At 29.8% G+C, this 19,744-nt stretch overlaps 1 protein-coding gene across 1 annotated transcript in view; it reads right to left on the bottom strand.

The window, feature by feature from the left end:
* The window catches only part of LOC132915422 (uncharacterized), a 383,223-nt gene that overhangs the window by 17,329 nt on the left and 346,150 nt on the right, over positions 1–19,744 (bottom strand). The window contains exons 25-26 of the mRNA XM_060975216.1: positions 5,667–5,871; positions 3,160–3,418 (exon numbers count right to left, since the gene is read on the bottom strand). Coding sequence (XP_060831199.1) covers positions 3,160–3,418; positions 5,667–5,871 — 464 coding nt within the window. The remainder of the gene's footprint in view (positions 1–3,159; positions 3,419–5,666; positions 5,872–19,744) is intronic.

Raw genomic sequence — 19,744 nt, 5'->3', positions numbered from 1 at the left:
AAAGCACTTTATATTAATTTGTGTAAATACATCAGGTGAACTAATCCAAACTGTTATCACAAATAACTCAATGATAGTAATTAAGAATTAATATAACATTTTTGACTTTTATAATTATTGAGCTAATTGTAACATGAAGGTATTTTGTATATGTCTGTACTAACAAATAGCTTTATTTTAAGAATTCTTCGTTATAATGTAATATTATCAATGTTTAATAAACATGAGTGTATAGAATCTGATACCAATATTCAATACATATACAATAACTCTCAAAACTGTTGCAATGATTCGTATTGTGAGATAAAAGTTCAATAAAAATCAGAAAAACGCTGTTGAGAAAAGACGAATTTTACTGAAAATTCCAATAATCAACTGTCCAGTTAATATACTTTTCAGCGAATTGTAATCCTAGTTTTTGATGTCTTGTGGTAAACAGTGGTTTTTCTACTTTAACACGCATTATATAATCTTTTGGTGTTAAACCTCTACGAACAATATGCGGACTAACGTCTACTCCAAAACAATTTTTAAGGGTTACCATGGGGTGCTCATTCAATTTTCGAGAATGACCATCCAATGATTTGCTACAACCTGATAGAACTCTTTTTCAAGTTTCTTAGCTACCTATCTCATTGACAAATTTTGTTTAACACTAGATTTACGGGACGCGTCATTTTGACGCATTTAGAATGTCGCGAAGAAAATGATAGAGACAGTTATTTAAGGAGATAAATATATATCGTAATTTATTTTCTTCAAAGCTTTCTAGTTCTCAGGTTTCCTATGTGATATACCTATCTCTGCGGATACGTGTCAATTTTATACAATCATAAAGTGCTTACTTTATTGATGCTTATCAATAGTAGTAAATTGGCATCACTCATCAAAGTATTACTGCAGTGATAAATATAAACTAAAAGAGTTACTGCTAAAATAGTTAGTTCTTCAAAAAAGTGAACGTGAAAAGTAAACATAAACAATGCACGTGTCTATGAAAATCGAACTCATGGTGTTGTTTAATGAATATTTTCCCGTGAGAAAACGTTCTGTTTTTAATGGCAACATACGCATACGATGTGCATTTAATACAAATTTGACTTCCTTAATTGAAAATTGTAAAATATAGCAGAATGTATAATACAGTGCAAAAGTGTTGAAATGCACTTCTAAAACATAAAACATTATATTTAACTTTAAAAATTAAATTAAATTTTTATTTTCTGAATATGTAAAAGCATAATAGTGTTATATTAATTTGCAATATAATCCGATTTTGATCAACAACATGTATTTTTCTTGAATCTGTAACTAACATAATGTCAATCATTGTAACAGTTTTGAGAGTGACTCCAAGTATTCAGAATCTCTTTCGTAATTCTTTACGATCGAATAATACTACCCGCAAACGAGCAGGACATTTCTAACGTTCCTTATAAAAAAAGATAATAAGAAAGTATAGAATAAAACTAGTATAGTAATTTCCGATTTCGATTTTTTAATATGTTGTCAAAAGCATGATTCTGAACAACTTTCGCCTCTATATGTTACTGTGTCTTGGCTTTAGTTTCCGAGATATTCGCTAAAACTGTCAGTACCATTACACTGAATTATGCCTATAATACTTTCGTAACAGTGTATGAGTTAGTATTGGGTGGTCACCTCACTGCAGCCGGTTAAAATAATATCAATCCCAAACCTATATAAAATTTTATGAGAAAATCTTCGTTTATAAAAAAATCGAGTTTGAAAATTTGTTGAGTGTACTCTAACTTGGCTAAGTACCGACTAGGTATATAATAAGTCGAAAATGTAAAATAACATTTTTCGGTTAGGAGCCTCATTTTCAAGGAAATACGCATGTTTAATTACGGACTAAGTGTATACGCGCCTGGTACATTTTCAAATTTATTTTTCTGAGAAACGCAGCATTATTTGAAAAAGTTTTATTCTACAGTTTTATTTTCAATGTAGTAGGTAGAAACTTCTGTCGATTATTTACTTATGTTCAGCCTGGTATTAACAAAATTTAAGTAAACCTGACAAATCTTTAAAGTCGATTTTGTCGAAAACAAAACCTCAGAAGAAATTATTTTGTTAGGCTAAATTTTTTCTTATTTTTTCACATAGAATCACCATCTGCTAGACTATACTATTATGACCGTCATAATCACCGTGTATATGTACACATAACACATTATGCTTGTATACAACATCCGCGTGGCATTTATGAGCTGTTAGATTCAAGAAAGTACAAGGAATTTTCGATATCTCCACTGTAAACTAATTTAAGTAAAAAACAAAATAGTAAATTCGTGTAAATGAAACATTAGAAAAAAAGCGACTGCATATGCAAGCAGTGAATTTTTAATTTCGATTCTCTTGGAAACTAATTTTTGGACGACAAAATTTTATCCTACATTTTCTCTTATTTTTTCATAAAGAATTGTAGTATCGGGAAAAAAATCGTTGGAGAAATCCCGATGAACTACAAGTGCTAGCGGACCAAGAAGGATGGGAAATCGCGATATGCCCGTGGCCTCTTAGGACATTAGGTAATTAAAAAAGGTGTACTTGACCACCTTAGGTCAACAACTGTAGAACACGTGTACGTTGTAATAATATCTAAAACTCTGGTATAAAAAAAGACGTCTTGGTAGAGAGTGTATAGTTAGTAGCGAATAGTTGTAGTTGTAGTTGCGACTGACTTGCGACTAATTGCAGTTGTGAGGAAGTTGCGAGTAGTTGCGGGTTAATCGTTACTCACGAGTTGGTCGAGTCGTTGTGAGTTGTCGAGTTATTGTGAGTTGTAAGTTGTTAGTTATAAGTTATAAATTGAGTTGTGAACCATCAGTTTAGTTGTCTTTAGTTGTATCACTTTACTACATTAAGTTCTAGTTAAATAGTTATAGTTCTCTGTTTTCAATCACTGCAAATAAATCTATATAATAAATAGAGATCACTAGCAATCCTGATTACTATAGAATTATCTCAGATTCGCTCGTACATATTACTTGACCAGGCCCTGTATGAACAAGTATTTGATCAAAATACTAATTTGATAAGAATCTCTTTGTTTGTGATGCATACTATTGTACAATTGTGTTGTATACCAAGAAGAAAGTAATATAAAGGTTAATGTTTTCCAAGTGAAATTACCTCAACGTAATTCGATGGGAACAGGCCAATCATAGCATTATGTTCACCCTCGTACCAGTTCTTGTCTACCTGGCGACGTACAAATATTATGTCACCGCGACGGAAATTCAATTCCCGCGAAGATTGCCCGATAAAATTATAAAGTGCTTTTGCCACGAGCCGCGGTTCCGGTGTTTGCTCCTGGGATCTGCTTCTGTGACTCAAATCATCCACGAAATCATCGTAACGATTCAAGGGAATCGGTGATTTTTGTGATGGTCTGAAATCATTGATTATAAAAAATAAAACACATAATGAAATCTGAGGAACTGTAATCGTCCATTATCTGAATACTCTAATATTCGAACGTTCTACACTGTCCGAGAATTCTGTTACATCTTTTCAACAGAATCCCTAGTAGTAACGGACTACTAGTTTTTTCCTGCTACAGATATTATTATTATGTACGAAGTGTTGCAGATTTTTTCGCAAAACGATATTAACATATTCTATGCGCAAAAGCAAGAAACGTTATTCTATGCGCAAAGGCAACTCTTTAGTTATAAATTACATAGTTGAATAATAATTGAATCGAAGTACTTATTTCATTTTTTTAATTTTATTAGCAATATTTAAATTTCAAGTATTATGAGTTGTTCATGGTGTTTCTTGTAACAGAGATAAGTCATATAGATTTTCTTTGCCGTCATAATTGAAATAAGATATTAGACTAAAAGTATGTTCAAAATTAATAGTTCAAAGAAGATTCTTTCACACGTGTAAAAATACATATGCATAACACAATTTTCTAAACCATTGTTTCATTCTTTCTTTACACGGATCGAGTCTTTACATTATTTTGAGTAAGAAATTGAGGATAGTGTAATCGATTAATGATTAATTCGGTGAAATATTTTAAAGAAATGCTATATGGCAACGTTATTAATATTTCTTATGTTACTTGTTCATTATTTTCATAACCAGATTTGTACACATTTTATCGCTCAATAATAATTCATATAAAAACGCAGTAGACTTGCGGTAATTGTAGAAGTTGTAACGCATAGTACATTTTATGGTAATTCGATAATAAAATTAACGATAAAGTAGCATACATATTTTGGAGACCACGCACGACGTGGATGCGATCCAGCATCCGAACAATCTAGCAAGACCAATATCGTTTGAACATTCCAAACAGTCAATAATGTTAAAAAATCGTCTAGTGTTCCCGATCATAAATATTCTTTCATCATTCGGAGAGACTCAGAATTATTTAAGCTTTTAAACAATACATAACTATCTCAATAGTTGACAATACGCATCTACCCTTATTACCCTAGTCTCCTACCCTTATTTTTTTTATTATTTTATTACTAATTTGGCAGGAAACAAAGTACAGTATCATCGTCAACGGGCACTATATACGGACATATGTGTATTCAATTCTCAAACTCTGAACGTTTACATACAAAATCCTATATGCAAGTAAATCCAATTAAAAAACTAATATTTTTATTTTAAAAATATAAAAATAAAATGCTTCTAATAATAATTATTAATATATTCCGACTTAATATATAAACAAATTATCGTACAAACAATAATATCTAGTATATCAAAATTAATGAAATTTTTCAAACTAAGTGTTTATGGTCCTAAACTTATCCCAAGTGCGTTATAAGACTATTGTGACTAAACTACTACGAGATGTATGACGTACTATGAAGTTATTTTATATGGACGTCATAATAAAAGCGTAATTCACATGTATATACATAAAAAAAGGTACAAAAAAAATTGAAGAACAATATTATTTTTTATGATTTTCTTTAATCTTCTGTAATTTCTACTTAAGCTCTCTTCAGGTTCTTTAATTGAGAATAACGAAACAAAAGGGATGTAAGTATCAAATTTTATAAAAAATACATATATCTGCAATATACGTGAAAATAACTATAAAGTATATTAGCATTATTATGTAATAATAAATTATTATACTAAAAAATAAATTTTAGTTATCCCTTGTCAATACTGTATTCGTTATACAAACAAAGTAAAAGTAATTACTACGCTAAAAGACTAACATTCTAAAATTGAATAATAGTATCAAAATATTTCTCAAAAAAGTAAAAAATAAAAAATGTAAGTACATATTCTTCATAACCAAGAGTAAGAATTTTTATGTATAAACATGTTTATAACAAATCTGTGTCTACAGTATACTAATTAATAAACCTTACATTTTATTTTTATCTTTACTTACATTATATTTAGAAAAAGAATTATAATAATGATATATATATATATATATATATATATATATATATATATATATATATGCACTTATATACTTATATATTATATATAAACTTATAATATATACTGAAAGCACAAATTGAATAAGAAATATTTTTCACCTGAACACTATCTGTTTTGTTCGAAAAAATACTAACGCTCCCTGCTTGGTGACATGGTGAAGTATGCATAAATTAAAAGGAAAAAGGAGATAGAATAGTAAAACTTACATAAAGTTGTCAGTGTGTCGTCGTGAATTAATATCGTGTAATTCCTGAAGATATTTGCGACGACGTTCTTCTTCATAAACGCGTCGCATATTCTCCGCGCTTCGACGAGCAAGCTCTTCTTCGCTCAATGGTTCTTTTGCCTCTGTACGCACTGGTGAACGATAGTGAATTGTCACCTCACCCTCCACATAACGCCTCGGTGATTCTACAATAGAGAGCGTTTGTTATTATGCCTCGATATCATTCATTTCTTTTTAATTCGAGTACGTATTCTTTTGTTTAATGTTGTTAATCGGTTACTTATGCTTTTCATTATGCACTATACTGTATGTAAGATAATATCAGGCACAAAGAACCGAAATTAAGGATTTATTGTATTTCAATGAGCAGATTGTTCAGAACATTCACTTCTCAATTGATTTTCTTAGTACTTTATTATTTGACGAATTATTTGTTTGAAGATATTATTTATTTCAATTGTTAATTCAGCTCGTTGTATTTACGAAATCATGTTGTGCTATTAGCATCAAATATTAGGTGACTATAGAACGTGGAAAAAATATATAAAAAAATTATATATTTATAAATCCCCCATCTTTTTACGTGTTGTTCAATTTTTATTACAAATAAATGATATATATATATATATATATATATATATATATATATATATATACACACACTTTTTATTTTTTATATATCATAGCTTTTGCAAGAATTAAAACTAGTTTAACTGAAATTGATATTTATCATTGATTTTTAACTTAATGGTTATAGAAATTTCTGGTTAAGTAATGTCTGCTAGCTATTCAAAAGAAGATCTAGAAATGTTTTACATAGTAACTGTTTTAGAATTAATAGATTAGAGAACTTCAAATTCACGATTACTGAATCCTTCGAAATGTAATATTGATTTTTTGCTGCACATACCTATCCGACAATTTGAAAAACTGAGTTATAATTGTAACTTAATAATTTCAATTCTATGACTTTTTCTTTTAAATTACCATTTTTTTTTCTTTTTTTTTTTACGATTACTGTATTATCCTTAAATACTGCTGAATTTATCGTTTATATAATGAAAGTTAAATTTCCATAAACGTATACATATGTATGTTTAGTGTCAAGCTTTAAATAATCTCTAATGTTCAATATTATACAACGGATCCAAATCAAATTCTTCAAAACCTAGACAAGAAATGGCAGTTATTACATTTAATGGCATTACATCGAATGTGTTAAGAAATGTGACAAAGGAGATATCACCCAAATCTAAAGTGCCCGTTGTTATCATGCTCGAAATCAATCAAATGATATATTAAGCCAAAGATATCATTCTTTCTTGACTAATATTAAATTGAAACATACGCCGTCGCTAATGAAATGTCTACTTCGTGTATTGGTATACATATATCATAAGGACATATGGAATTAACCCATAAATTATGACCATTAATCCATTATATATGACAGTATACATACACATATCCTTTATGTACACGTATCACATTCTAGTCATTAATAGTCATTAATAATATATTGTATATGCATATTTTGAATATATGTATGCATATCATGTATATATTATAAGTATTGTAAAGTTATGGTGAAAGAAGTATCAATTATCTTGCCAATGATTTAATCACTTTAATTACTTTTATATTTTAAAATACATTATGTTTTATTATTATGTAGTGCAAGTATTTTATATCCATAACAAGAAACAAACAGAAGTAGTAGATTATTATGAGAAATCAAGGTATAGAGAACGCATTTCTTGCTAAAAAACTTTTATTTGTCATGAAATGATTTTAATAACTACAAGAATTACAGAAATAAAATAAGGTAAGTTCGCTTATTACTTTTTATAATTTCATGTACGTACTATATTTTATAAACAAAAACGTGATTTGATGCAAGAAAGAGCTAATGGAAAATTATAAAACGACTTCGAATAATATGACACAATTACGATAAATTGAAAAAGAGAAAAAAGGCAGATATTAAAAAATAAAAAGAAATGTATAAAAATATATAAATATATTCATGAAAACAATTTAAAAGAAAAGAAAATCTAAAAATAGAAAAAAAATTATTGATTAAGAGAAATTTGAATTAGTGATGGAGTAGTTCACGAATCTATACCTTTACTACGGCAGCTGTTGCGATATGATCACATTATTTTGTATCTCTAGAAATCAATGAATTAAATATAAAAATATCAGCACAAATAATGAGTATTGACAAAAACGGCTTATTTTTTGCTTCGGATTTGTTAGAAAAAATTTAATCAAAATCGATGACCCAACGACTTTGACTTTTCCTTGTTCGTATTAGGTGCTTTAAACTATAGACGATAAGGAAGATGAATTTGAAAATGAATTCATCTAATAAAGTTTCGTTTCACTATACCATTATAATATTGTTATTTCTAAAAACATTATTCATATTGTCATTAATCATACTGTGTACTATAAATTACAAACATTAATAGTCGTAATTAAAATTAAAAATTGAAAAACTGAAAATTTGATTTTTTTCAGCCTCGTCTTCATCTCTAGGAACCCAACTTTTTGAGTCAATTTTTTTATGTATTTGACGTACTTATTGAATAGAGTTTTAATAAATCATTCAATGTATTTTAAATTATGTCTATAATTATGTGTTCGTAGCAGCATATGCGGTAGTATAGTTGCCGGACGCTTCACGGCATGGAATAAAATGGCACCTGACACAAACCTATATAAACTATATAGAAAATACGTCGAAATTTGCAATGTTTTTTGTATAACGACTTTTGTGCGGGAAAATTCCCAAACTCAAAATTGGTAGCGTCGTACTCTATTCAATAAGTACTTCAAGTACGTATAAAATTCGACTTGAAAAATTGGGTTTCCACATTGGTGAAGACCAAAAGATTCCAGCTTTTTTTTAAAAGCAAGTGCCGTGAATGATGCTTAAATAATTAAAATATATTGATGTACAGATAGATTAACTACTAACGATATACAGATAAGCGTCTCTTCTTTCGTGACGTTGCGTTACGAAATATAAGATTTGAAAATTTAGTCATACGTAATTTTATAGTTATTAAGCCATTATAGCATATACGAATTTTATACGTTTCAATTTATTCGCTATTTTTTTTTTTTTTTTTTTTATTTAGTTAGAGATAAATTAATCAGAAAGGAATTTAGTAGAAATTGGTCGATTTTGAACCTTGTTACCAACGAAAATTTCCTTTATGTCCTTATACCTTTTGACGATTATAAAATGTATAATTATTTACCCAGCGCGCGATGGAGGAGGTTGTGAAACATTGCTGTCCGTAATACTCATCTAATTAGCGTATGTATTTTGAAATTTCCCTCTTCGAATGATCTATCAGTAAAATAATCATTCGAGATAGTGGCAAACAAGTTTTTCATAGGTTGATATTAAGTATTTTTAGAACGAAGACCCATGCTTAATGCGTTCAGTCTATAGTACCATTATACTGTTTGTATGAAATCTTTCATGCAACAATGCTAACGTTTTGACAAAATTCGTCGTTTAAGTTCGGCGACATCATCAAGAAGAAACTTATCATGTTGTGTCCTTCTAAAACATAAAGTGGGAAAACGAACGAAATGAATGCTATTTTATGATAAATACTAGACTGAAATCCACACTAAGTACTTATACTTGTAAGCGAGTAGACAAAACCGTAACTCAATCCTTCAATTTAATGTACTTGATTATCATGATATAGTTCACAATTACAATCAGAATTACAACTTCACAAGGTTATTGGACATCCTTCTATATTTAAAAACTCAAATGTAGAAACAATTTTACTTTTCTGACAAAGGTTAAAATATTGCTCCATACAGCGAACATAATGATAATGCTCTATATTCCCACACAACGATAATTCTATAATTTTTCAAATATATTTGACATAAACGTATGAAGAGCTTACCGGCTATAATGTGATATGATTATGACTGTAATAATTATTTTGTATGTTACTATTCGAAGAATAAGGGAAATGTTGAAATACGAAACATTACATTAACTGGGTGAATATTTACATTACAACTCTCGCCATTATCATAATTACCATTAGAGATACACTACATATTTATCTATATGTATGTAGTCTTTTTACTTCACTTCCTATATATTATTTCGCTTGTAGCAGATGTTATCATATATTACAGAATTTATTAAATCAAAACGGCACCAGTTTTCTAACTTTCCCACCGCGTGCCTCCTGGATATATTATGTACATTAGAATATATGTATATATTGGAATAATCCTTTATATTAGAATAAGTATCGTATTTTTGTATAAAATATGTTATTCTTTAATATTAATAATGTAATAGTTTCATTTACATATAATATGTTAATAGTAGGGTATTGTCACTTAAATTAGTCATCATTAAAGTACGTGTAATAATTTCTTTTAAAGTTTATTTTCAACTTGTATCAATTCATGAATTCAACGAAGAATTATTTTTCTTAAAATTCGTATAATTAAAAATTCTGATTCTAGCTAGATATTTACTTCAATCCTCTATTATTTATGTTTGAGACCCCAGGCACGAAAAGATCACAGAATGTCCGAGGCCCTGGGTTGGAAAGAATGTAGGAGCAAAGATCATTTCACATCGGAAAGATTATTTGTTAATAAAATGAAAGACTGGCAAAGATCATTTTGTCAGTACGAAAAAACTGTGAGATTTATTTGAAATAGACTGCATATAAACTGAACGTATTTGGTATGAATACCAAACGTTACCACACACGGTGCAACCCGTAAGGGACTGCACGGGAATTCCGCGGTTCTTACATAACAAGGAATAAACCTTTATGAAGCACCCTGACTCGATCAATATATACTGGAGGAATAGAAAATTAAACAGAAGGGAACAAAGCTTTTAAGTCTCTGACCGTTACAGGCAACTGCCAACAAATAGCAACAGCATAAGTGTTCAATGTCGTTATATATTGTCAAAATTTTTTGGTCTTATAAACATAAATGTATAAGGGCATAGAAATATAAGTATAAAAGTATAAACATATGAAGACATATATATGCGTAAGAATATAAATGAATAAAAAGATAAAAATATAAATCCAAAATATAAGATGGGTGTAAGAAGAAATTATGACTTGATATATAAAACTCCGTATATAATAAACCGCGAAGAATATCCGTGCGGAACAATTTAAAATACACAGATTATCTTTTTATCATTAAATATCATCTATATTGTTTATTATATCTACATATGTTAATACGTCTGAATACAAAAAATGGGACTTTTGTGAAAAAATACAAATATTGTATTTTATAAATCTCATTTCGGTTTGTGATCTTTGCTGGCACACATACGTCTCGTACAAACAATGACTCAATAGACACAATAGACGTTCATGAACGTCTTTGGATTCGATTCTCCCGAAATTCTTAGGGCATGCAGAAAATACAAGGGTGGAAAACCGGCTTTGTATGCGAAAAATTGGATTGCAGATACAGGATAGTGGTTTAACTCACATTGAGGTCATGACACGTTTAGTTTCTACAACAGGGAGTTATACGACTTCTTAGTTCGCACAAAGAAAATTTCAATTATTTAGAGAAGAAAATTTGAAGGAGAAGTCGACATCGAAAAAAACTATTAAATTGTTTGAAAATAAATTGCGATTTCTATTAGACTAATAACAACTTGCATCATATATTGGTTAACATTTCTAGCAATTATCTAAAGTTCTGCTCTCTATTTGATTAAATTGGAAAAGAATAATTTAAATTTAAAAAAGATACTATTCCTACTTAGAAATTAAACATAGAAATTAACCATTGCGAATTAATCAACAGAAAAAATATTTTTTTTGACAAAACTTTGGATTTCGTTTCCATAATATAAAAGACAAAAAAATTTTTGGAATTTTAGCTGACATGTGGAGTTCTTCTGTTTTTACATCAATTCACATCAATTACGAAGTTATTAACGTCATTGTGGGAGAATATATACTTAAATATATTCATTCGAATTTATATTTTTCGCGAAGCTTCACGTATTTAGAATAATGTACAATTAGGTAATCCGACGTTGATAATTATATAATAATAATAATTTTTTATTATATAATTATAGAGTAGGAATCTTTTAGAAGAATATTCAAATACGAATGATAACTATGTCTCTAACTATCTCTCATGCGCAATGTTTCACATGTAGAACGTCAGTGTTTCACTTTATGTTAGATCAGATTATGAATATACATATTTTGAATTAATATTTATTAATATTTATTCAGATAAACCATATATTGCCAGTAATTTTTAATAAACAAAAGACACAATAAATTTCTTCATTTTATATTAAATAATTAACTATAACTTAATAAATTCTAGTCAAATATTATAAGTATTAGAATTTTTTTAACAAACGAATTTTTTTAAATATGATAAAATTTAATTTGTGATCTTGATGCGAATGTAAACAACGAATTAAAAAAAATCTTTCAACAAATATCACCTTTAGTAGACTAAGCACATTCACACACAATAAATCCCTTTTCTCACGAAATACTTTATTACTACATATTCAAGAATATATGAAGATAATGCAGTTTTTCTAACCTCAAAAAAGGAAAGAAAGAAAGATCATAAACTAGAAGTAATACAAAAATGTTGTCTGTATACAGGATGAAATAAGAAACAGTTACTGTGATATTACATCAAAGCGTAAGCAATCGATGCAAATGAGTGACGTATCAACTACCTAGACTCATCCCTGAGTCTTCTTCTTAAGCGTTTACTACAATGAACACCTTTGTTCAAAGGGTTGCGAAAATTTATTTACGAATTAGAGGCGAAAGTACTATATGCACGACGCGCGTATATCCGTAAGGGTCAGCGAGATCACACGACTGATAAAGCGAATGCAACTGTAGGCTAGATTTGGTGAACGCGAGAGAATCACAGATTGCGCGTGCGTGTACTAATACGGGTCTACGTTTAGACTATTGCGAATTGCGAGGCACATGCCAACTATAGGTATATACAAGTGCTGAGTGGATTAAAATACCAACTAATGCAGTTTTGGTGCTTCGAAGATATTTAATATCTCCTATATTGTTTTCTATTTCATCAATGATTCTTTACAATGTTGTTATTAAAAGTTCCACGCTCAATGTTCAACATTCGCACTCATTTCCAGCGCTTAATGTTACATGACATTGTACTTTAACGAGTTATTAATTAATTAAATGATCAATCTATCTGTTTTCAGTAAAAGGGGACCTAACTTTTAATGCATTATGTCTTCTTCGCAAAATTATCCGAAATAAAGGTATGTCTATTATTAATAATTAATAAAAAATAGTTGGAAATCGTAGAAGAAAAACAATGTTTTGTTGATTTTCTGATTGTAATGCCGTTCTATAATTAAACAGAATTTAATATAACGTAATTGAGAATGAAGACGATCTGTTAGGTTTAAAAATGTAAGATTTTCATAAAAATAGCTCATAAGTTGACAAAATTTTGTGGAAGCTAAGGATACAATTATTAACTTTTTCGGGTCAAAGCCCGGATATTGTCCGGCATTGCAACTTTAGGGAGTCCAATATCCTCAGAAATTATAATTAGAAAGAATTAAAAGAAACAATATTTTAATATTTTTAATATTCTAGTATCAAGAAGATATAATATTTTGAAAATCTTAAAGAAGATGAAGGGACACATATTTAACTCTAAAATCAAATCAGAAGACAGTTTTGATAACATTAGTATTGAACATAACAATGTACTGAATTTTAAAACTGCTTCCCCAGAAAAGATAAGAAAAGTGTCTTATCGAGGTCTTCCTCTGCAGTCTTCAATTTTCCTGATAAGCTAAAAAATTGAATGCTGAAAAAGTTTTGATATTGAGGCTTTAATCAAGTCAATCTTATTTAATTCCTTGTGGTCCTGATTCAGAAAACCTTCAACGTTATATCTGCTCCAGGCGTATCGCGTATTTGCTAATAATGTTGCAAAGCCGACTCATAACATTTCCTGTGGTTCACGGTGTTAACCATATATCATACCGCGACACGTCGGTTTGCCCACAATAATCAACATTTTAGAGTTCTCGACGTTAGCTATACGTCGGCCCATCCCCCCGCTTAAATCCTTCGGCTACTGATGCGATTAACAACACTGGGTCAGCAGTACGAACAATTTCGTAACCTAGAAATAACACTACCCTTTTCGGATTGTAACACATCATACATAACTATAATATATTGTTTTTATTGAAACAAAAATATCATTATATATTATATATTTTTTTATTTTCGTTATCTAATTACTATAATGTAAATAATTAATTAAAATTAATTATGTATAGTACATTTAAATACATATCAAAAGCCCCTAACTTTACCGTTAATTATTAAATAATAGTTATATGGCCTTCGATATTATTATTACTCTTTTTTGACTGAGAATCAAACTGAGATTAAATCTGTTACAATCAATTAAAACAATGAATAAAATATTTTTTACGCAAAGTACCTTACATAACGTTTTCTACATATTCTACAACTAGAATTTCAAATTTTTTACTATGTTTACATTATAAACCCAAAATGACAATGAACCATTTTCCGTTTAAAGTTATTTTAAATACCATTAAAAACTTGAAAATAAATAAATGGATTTTCAAATTGCAATTGAAAATTTTTTTAGCTCTTTATTACAATATCCATTCCCGAAGTGACACACCAAAATACACCCACATACACATTAACGTGTTGTATAATGGAAACGTCAAATTCAGTAATACTTTATTTCAATTTAAATTGATATTTGAAAACTATATTAAACTCAAATGTGTGTGTGTGTGTGTGTGTGTGTATTATGTAGGTATAATAGAAAAAGAAAATAATTGTTGCTTAATTTTTCGCAATTAAATGAACAGCAAAATGTGACGTGCAGATTTAAAAGAGAAAAGGTGGGAAAGCTTGTGGTACAAATTATGTGTAAACGACCGATGCGTTTCGGTCTGATGAATCTCTGACCAGCTATAAGATATTTCGCCATCATGATAACATTTATTTCCTCAACTCTGTTGAAACAAAATACGCTACATATATAATACATCTATCTTTAACAATTATAGTGAATAACTTCCTTGAATGAATTAAGGTATTAGCTTTGCAGAAAACGAATAATAATAATGATGCTACATGACCTATTAAATATCAAATTTTATATACGAGAATAAACGAAACAACGACAAGGTGAATGATTCGCCCATTTAATCATTTAAATAATTAATTAGTTTAACCGAATAATTATTTGTAGGAAATTTAAAAAGTAGTATCAAAGAATATAGATGACATATCGTTCAATATGATAAAGAGTACAAAGAAACATATTTTTTGTAATTTGATTCAGTTTCAATTTTCATAATAATGATATCTATGCTAGACCATATAATTTTATCTTGTTTTAAATTATCTTATCGTAATATGTTAAAGGCCGTTGACGTAACAATACGTTTTTTCATAACAAAGGTATAGCCAGGGCACAACGTAATCAGTATTATTAGTGAAATTTTACAAATCATATAATAGTGAAACGAATAAAATTTTAAAAGTAAATTTTATAAATTAAGGTCGTCTGATCAACCTATTTCAACTAAAATTATAAACTTATTAAGAAAGAGTCTATAACCTATAATTTCCAACTTTTTGATTCGTTTATATTATTAGTTGGTAAATTATTGTACAGAAGAGTTTAGCTACGCCAATTATCAATGGAGAAAAAGAGAATGTCTTGTATTTATTTGAATTAGTGATAGCAAGAAAACGCACGCACGCATTCTTCAATTTCTTATCCTTGCTTTAATTTAAAAAACATATAAATTTCTACATTGGAATTTCTATAAAATTACTATCCGTGAATATGTTAATTAATATGTTTTTATATTTTAAAATATACCCAAAATTCAAGAAAAGGTTTCTATAATCTTAATACCATTTCCTCACATTATATGTTATATTGATATCGTATTAATATTATATTACAATACCAATTACCATATACATATATGTATACCAATATTTGTTATATTATTTAAGATGATATTATAATATCCTCCAATCATCCAATCTAATCATAATATCCTTTTATATCGCGTAAAATATTCTTAAAATCATTCACAAACGCTTGAAATTGATATCAATAAACAAATAAAAATTTCACTTTTAAACCAACCAGAATATCATATAAATATATTTACTTTTCCTACAGTAGCCAAACTGAATACGTAATCGGATGTATTCATCTTTGTTGCAAACGAGTGATATCTTCCTCTATCTTCCTCTATCCCATTCCTGTTTTAATATCTTATACAATTGAAATCTTCAATAAAACATGAAAAATAGGATGATTTCCCACTCTCGCTTTAGTATCCTATACGGCTAAAATCTCCATGTTCATCGTCATTAAAGCATCACTTTCCTCTCCTTAGATATTACATCTCCATTATCACAAGTGGATATACTTATGATCGAGAAATATACTATAACCGTTTAGTAACGGCAAGAAAGGCAGGAAGGGAGAGAAGAAGAAGAGAGCGAAAAGAAGAGACGCGCAAAACGCGATCCTACCGGTACCCCGGATATTTATAGCAGAAAAAGAATTACTTCAGAAAAATTATGCGCATGTTTACTGACTGTACGGAATCGGCCCGTAAACCGAGGGAAGCGTGCTTCCGCTCCTAGCTTGTGGTCCGCTGATCAAATTCATATGATCGAACAAAGAGGCCCCGCTACTTCTTCCTTGAAACGTTTCGAGCTCGGCCACCTGTGTACTTTGCTCAAAATTTGTCTTAGAACCATTTGTTCCTAGGTCGATTATCGAGTTCTTGTAATTAGACATCAGTTGTGGCGATTGTAGATCCTTGATCATAGTTAAATCGTCGTAGGATTTATGTAAATCTTGTTGGTTCGATAAATGCTCCTTCGTCTGGTGAGACTGTTCCAAATTACATCTCCGAGGATAATTTCTACTTTCAGATACAGCTACCACCCGCCATTCATCACGACAGGAAATTTTTTGAGATTTCTTTTGCTTACAGGTTATGTCTGCTCGATTATCATCAGGGGAACATTCTATAGGGCGATCGTAATTTCGAACGGGAGACGCGTTCATCGTGTTCAACTGTTTCCTTTCAAAAGCCTCCATTTCTTCGTACTTTTCGTTCACTCTGAACAAGTCCAAAGGAGGTGGCACTTTTGTTATTTTCACTCTTCGTAGAGATAAGCTCGTTGGTTCTCTGCAAGAATTTGGTAGATCGACCTGTGACGCGAAATATCTGCGATTCTTTTTGTTTTCTTGTCTGCCTTGTTCGTTCGGGATGTTCATTAATAGTTCAGATTTTGTTCCTGATTTCGAATCACATTGAAGGGATAGATTTGTTGCTAAATTATTCGTAAAATTATTATCCGAAGAATTCGACGTTTTTTCGTAAAAAGGTAGATTTGGTAGGGATATACAAAGATTTTGTAAAGAATCCCATCTATTTGTCGCTCGTGAAGTGAATTTATCTTTCATCCAAGTTTTATCTTTGTTAAATGACGTTCCATTTGATTTATTGGTCTCAGAAATAGACAAGTCCGATCCTACGATATTTTTCACCGATTTGTAATTATCCTGCAATCGATACGAACATTTGGAATCTTCAGGTCCTATATTTATTTCTTGCTCGTTTAGATTTGAAATATAAACATCTTTATTTTGATTTTTGCTCAAGGACTCGTATTTCTCAGATTTATTAGTTTTGTTTGTTTGTTGACGCTGTTGAAATATATCTTTTGTCGTATACTTCTTATTCGTTTGAGAATTCGAAAATTGATCAATTTTTTTATTATTACCATTAATTTTACGTTCTCCATTTTGATATTTACTCTCGTTTCTATATTCCAAGTTACGTTGATAGCACGTCCATGCATTTGATTCGTACTGACTAACTGTATCACGTTGTTTAACATCATCTAAATCATACTTGGAATTATCCATAGAATTGAATTTTTGGCTAGGTACTAAACAGTTATTTAGAGTAGAATTTTTCATAGAAACTGCATTATGTAAGTCCGCAGATTCGTTCACTTGATATACCTCATTTTCTGATTCAATGTTCACTAACAATTTTCCATTTGTCGTGGTCGACATAATACGTCCGTCTTGCATGTGATCCACGTTTACCGAACTGCTCTTCGAATAACTGGTCTTGTGAGAGAACTCGCTGTTGCAAATGTCTTCCTCGGCCCCAAGAGTAGTGACGTTCGATTGACACCTAGATTTCCTGTCGTTGCTACTTAAGGATGACTGATTGCTCTGACTGGTGATGGTTTCTGTACTTCCGAATCCGTTATATTTCAACGGCGAGCTGGGATTTTTGTTCTCAAGTTCCTTGGGAAAGTCACCGATATAATTGGTCGCATCGTTGTTTGGTATGCTGGAGAAGAACTTCCTTCTCAAGTATCTGTTGCGCTCGAAGATCTCGTGCAGTCTTTCTCTGGTTCCACTATAAGCAGGCTCGTTGTCGTAGATCCTATTGTAAATCTGTGCGCAGTTGCTCTCGTTGAAAGAGTTTAGGGATCGATCTGATCGTAGCAACGAACTATCACATGTCTGATATTCATTGCATTCTTGAGTATTTACATTTTGACTTAAAGATTTATTACAATGAAGAGGAGTATAATCTTTCTGTGTGTCATGCTGAAGATTCCCTTGATTATAATCATAGAAAAAATAAGTTCTTTCGAATTCTGTCTTCGGTCTCCAGTTCCACCGATATGTCTCTCTAGTATTATATTTTGAAAATTCATTGTTTTCTTGAAAATCTTCGTTCAATTCGTTACTAGGTTCTATCCAAACAGATGTTGCTTTTTGCATCTGAGGCATCGAATATCGATGATAATTATATCTCAATGGTTGTCGTCTAGGATGACGATGGTTGTTCAAGCGACATAGTTGTTCCAGACCATTTATTTCATTGGTGAGAATGGTCCATTGAGGACTCTTCTCTAGGTCGTCGACGCGTGGTAAATTTGCATTTGACATTTTCACTTTTTTCGAGAAGTCTTTCAGTATTCGAACATAATACTGTTCGTTAAGGATATTTGCACATTGTCACCTTACATTTGCGAATAAAAATGCTACAAAATGTATCCACTGTCTAATTGTAGAGTATTTGTTCGAGGGTATGACAAGATTATACGTTTACGAATTTCTATGAAATTGGTAGAAATTTGATTCTTCGGACATTTATATATATTATTTTTATTATATTAGATTGTCCCAAAAATTTCTTTCGTTTTTGTTCCATTACTACAAAATGGGTTATACATAATTCCACAAAATAATACAAAGCAAAAAATGTTGTGCATCTGTTATTTCCTTATAAAATGAAAGAAACTTTCGGGACAACCATTAGGTACTTATCATAATTTAATTGTATTTGTATCATCTGAATTTTATTTTTACTACACGTATTTTTATTAAGTTGGTACATATGAAATGCCATTTTCCAAATAAAACGTCAAACACAAGTAGTTTCTTCAAAAAACTATATAGCTAATCAAAGTAATTTCCATATTAATTAAACACATTTTCCCAACAATTATAATTTATAAATTACAAGTATAATAAGAATTATCAATTCTAAAGTTAACAAATTCTTGAATATAAATATCAAGATAATTTATGGCTTAAAAAATTGTTTGGTTAATATGAAGGATGTTTTACACCTTAGTCAAAATTAAATTTATGTTACCAACAATTTGCATAACATACTTTCTAAATCAAAACTCATACAGGGTAAAAGGTGCTTTTCAAAGAAAATATTATCGACTTCGAAAAACGCTAAAAAATATGAAATAATTTCTATTTTATTTGTATTTTTGTTGGACACATATGCAACAACGGTTGGATTACTTATTTACTTAATAAACAGCATGTTAAATATATTAAAAGCGGCGCAAAGTGCCGTAAAATACTTATTATGGTAATAAATTTCAATTT

This window comes from Bombus pascuorum, chromosome 17 (genome assembly GCF_905332965.1).
Source record: "Bombus pascuorum chromosome 17, iyBomPasc1.1, whole genome shotgun sequence".
NCBI lineage: Eukaryota > Metazoa > Arthropoda > Insecta > Hymenoptera > Apidae > Bombus > Bombus pascuorum.
This window is presented reverse-complemented; position numbering and strand designations above follow the sequence as displayed.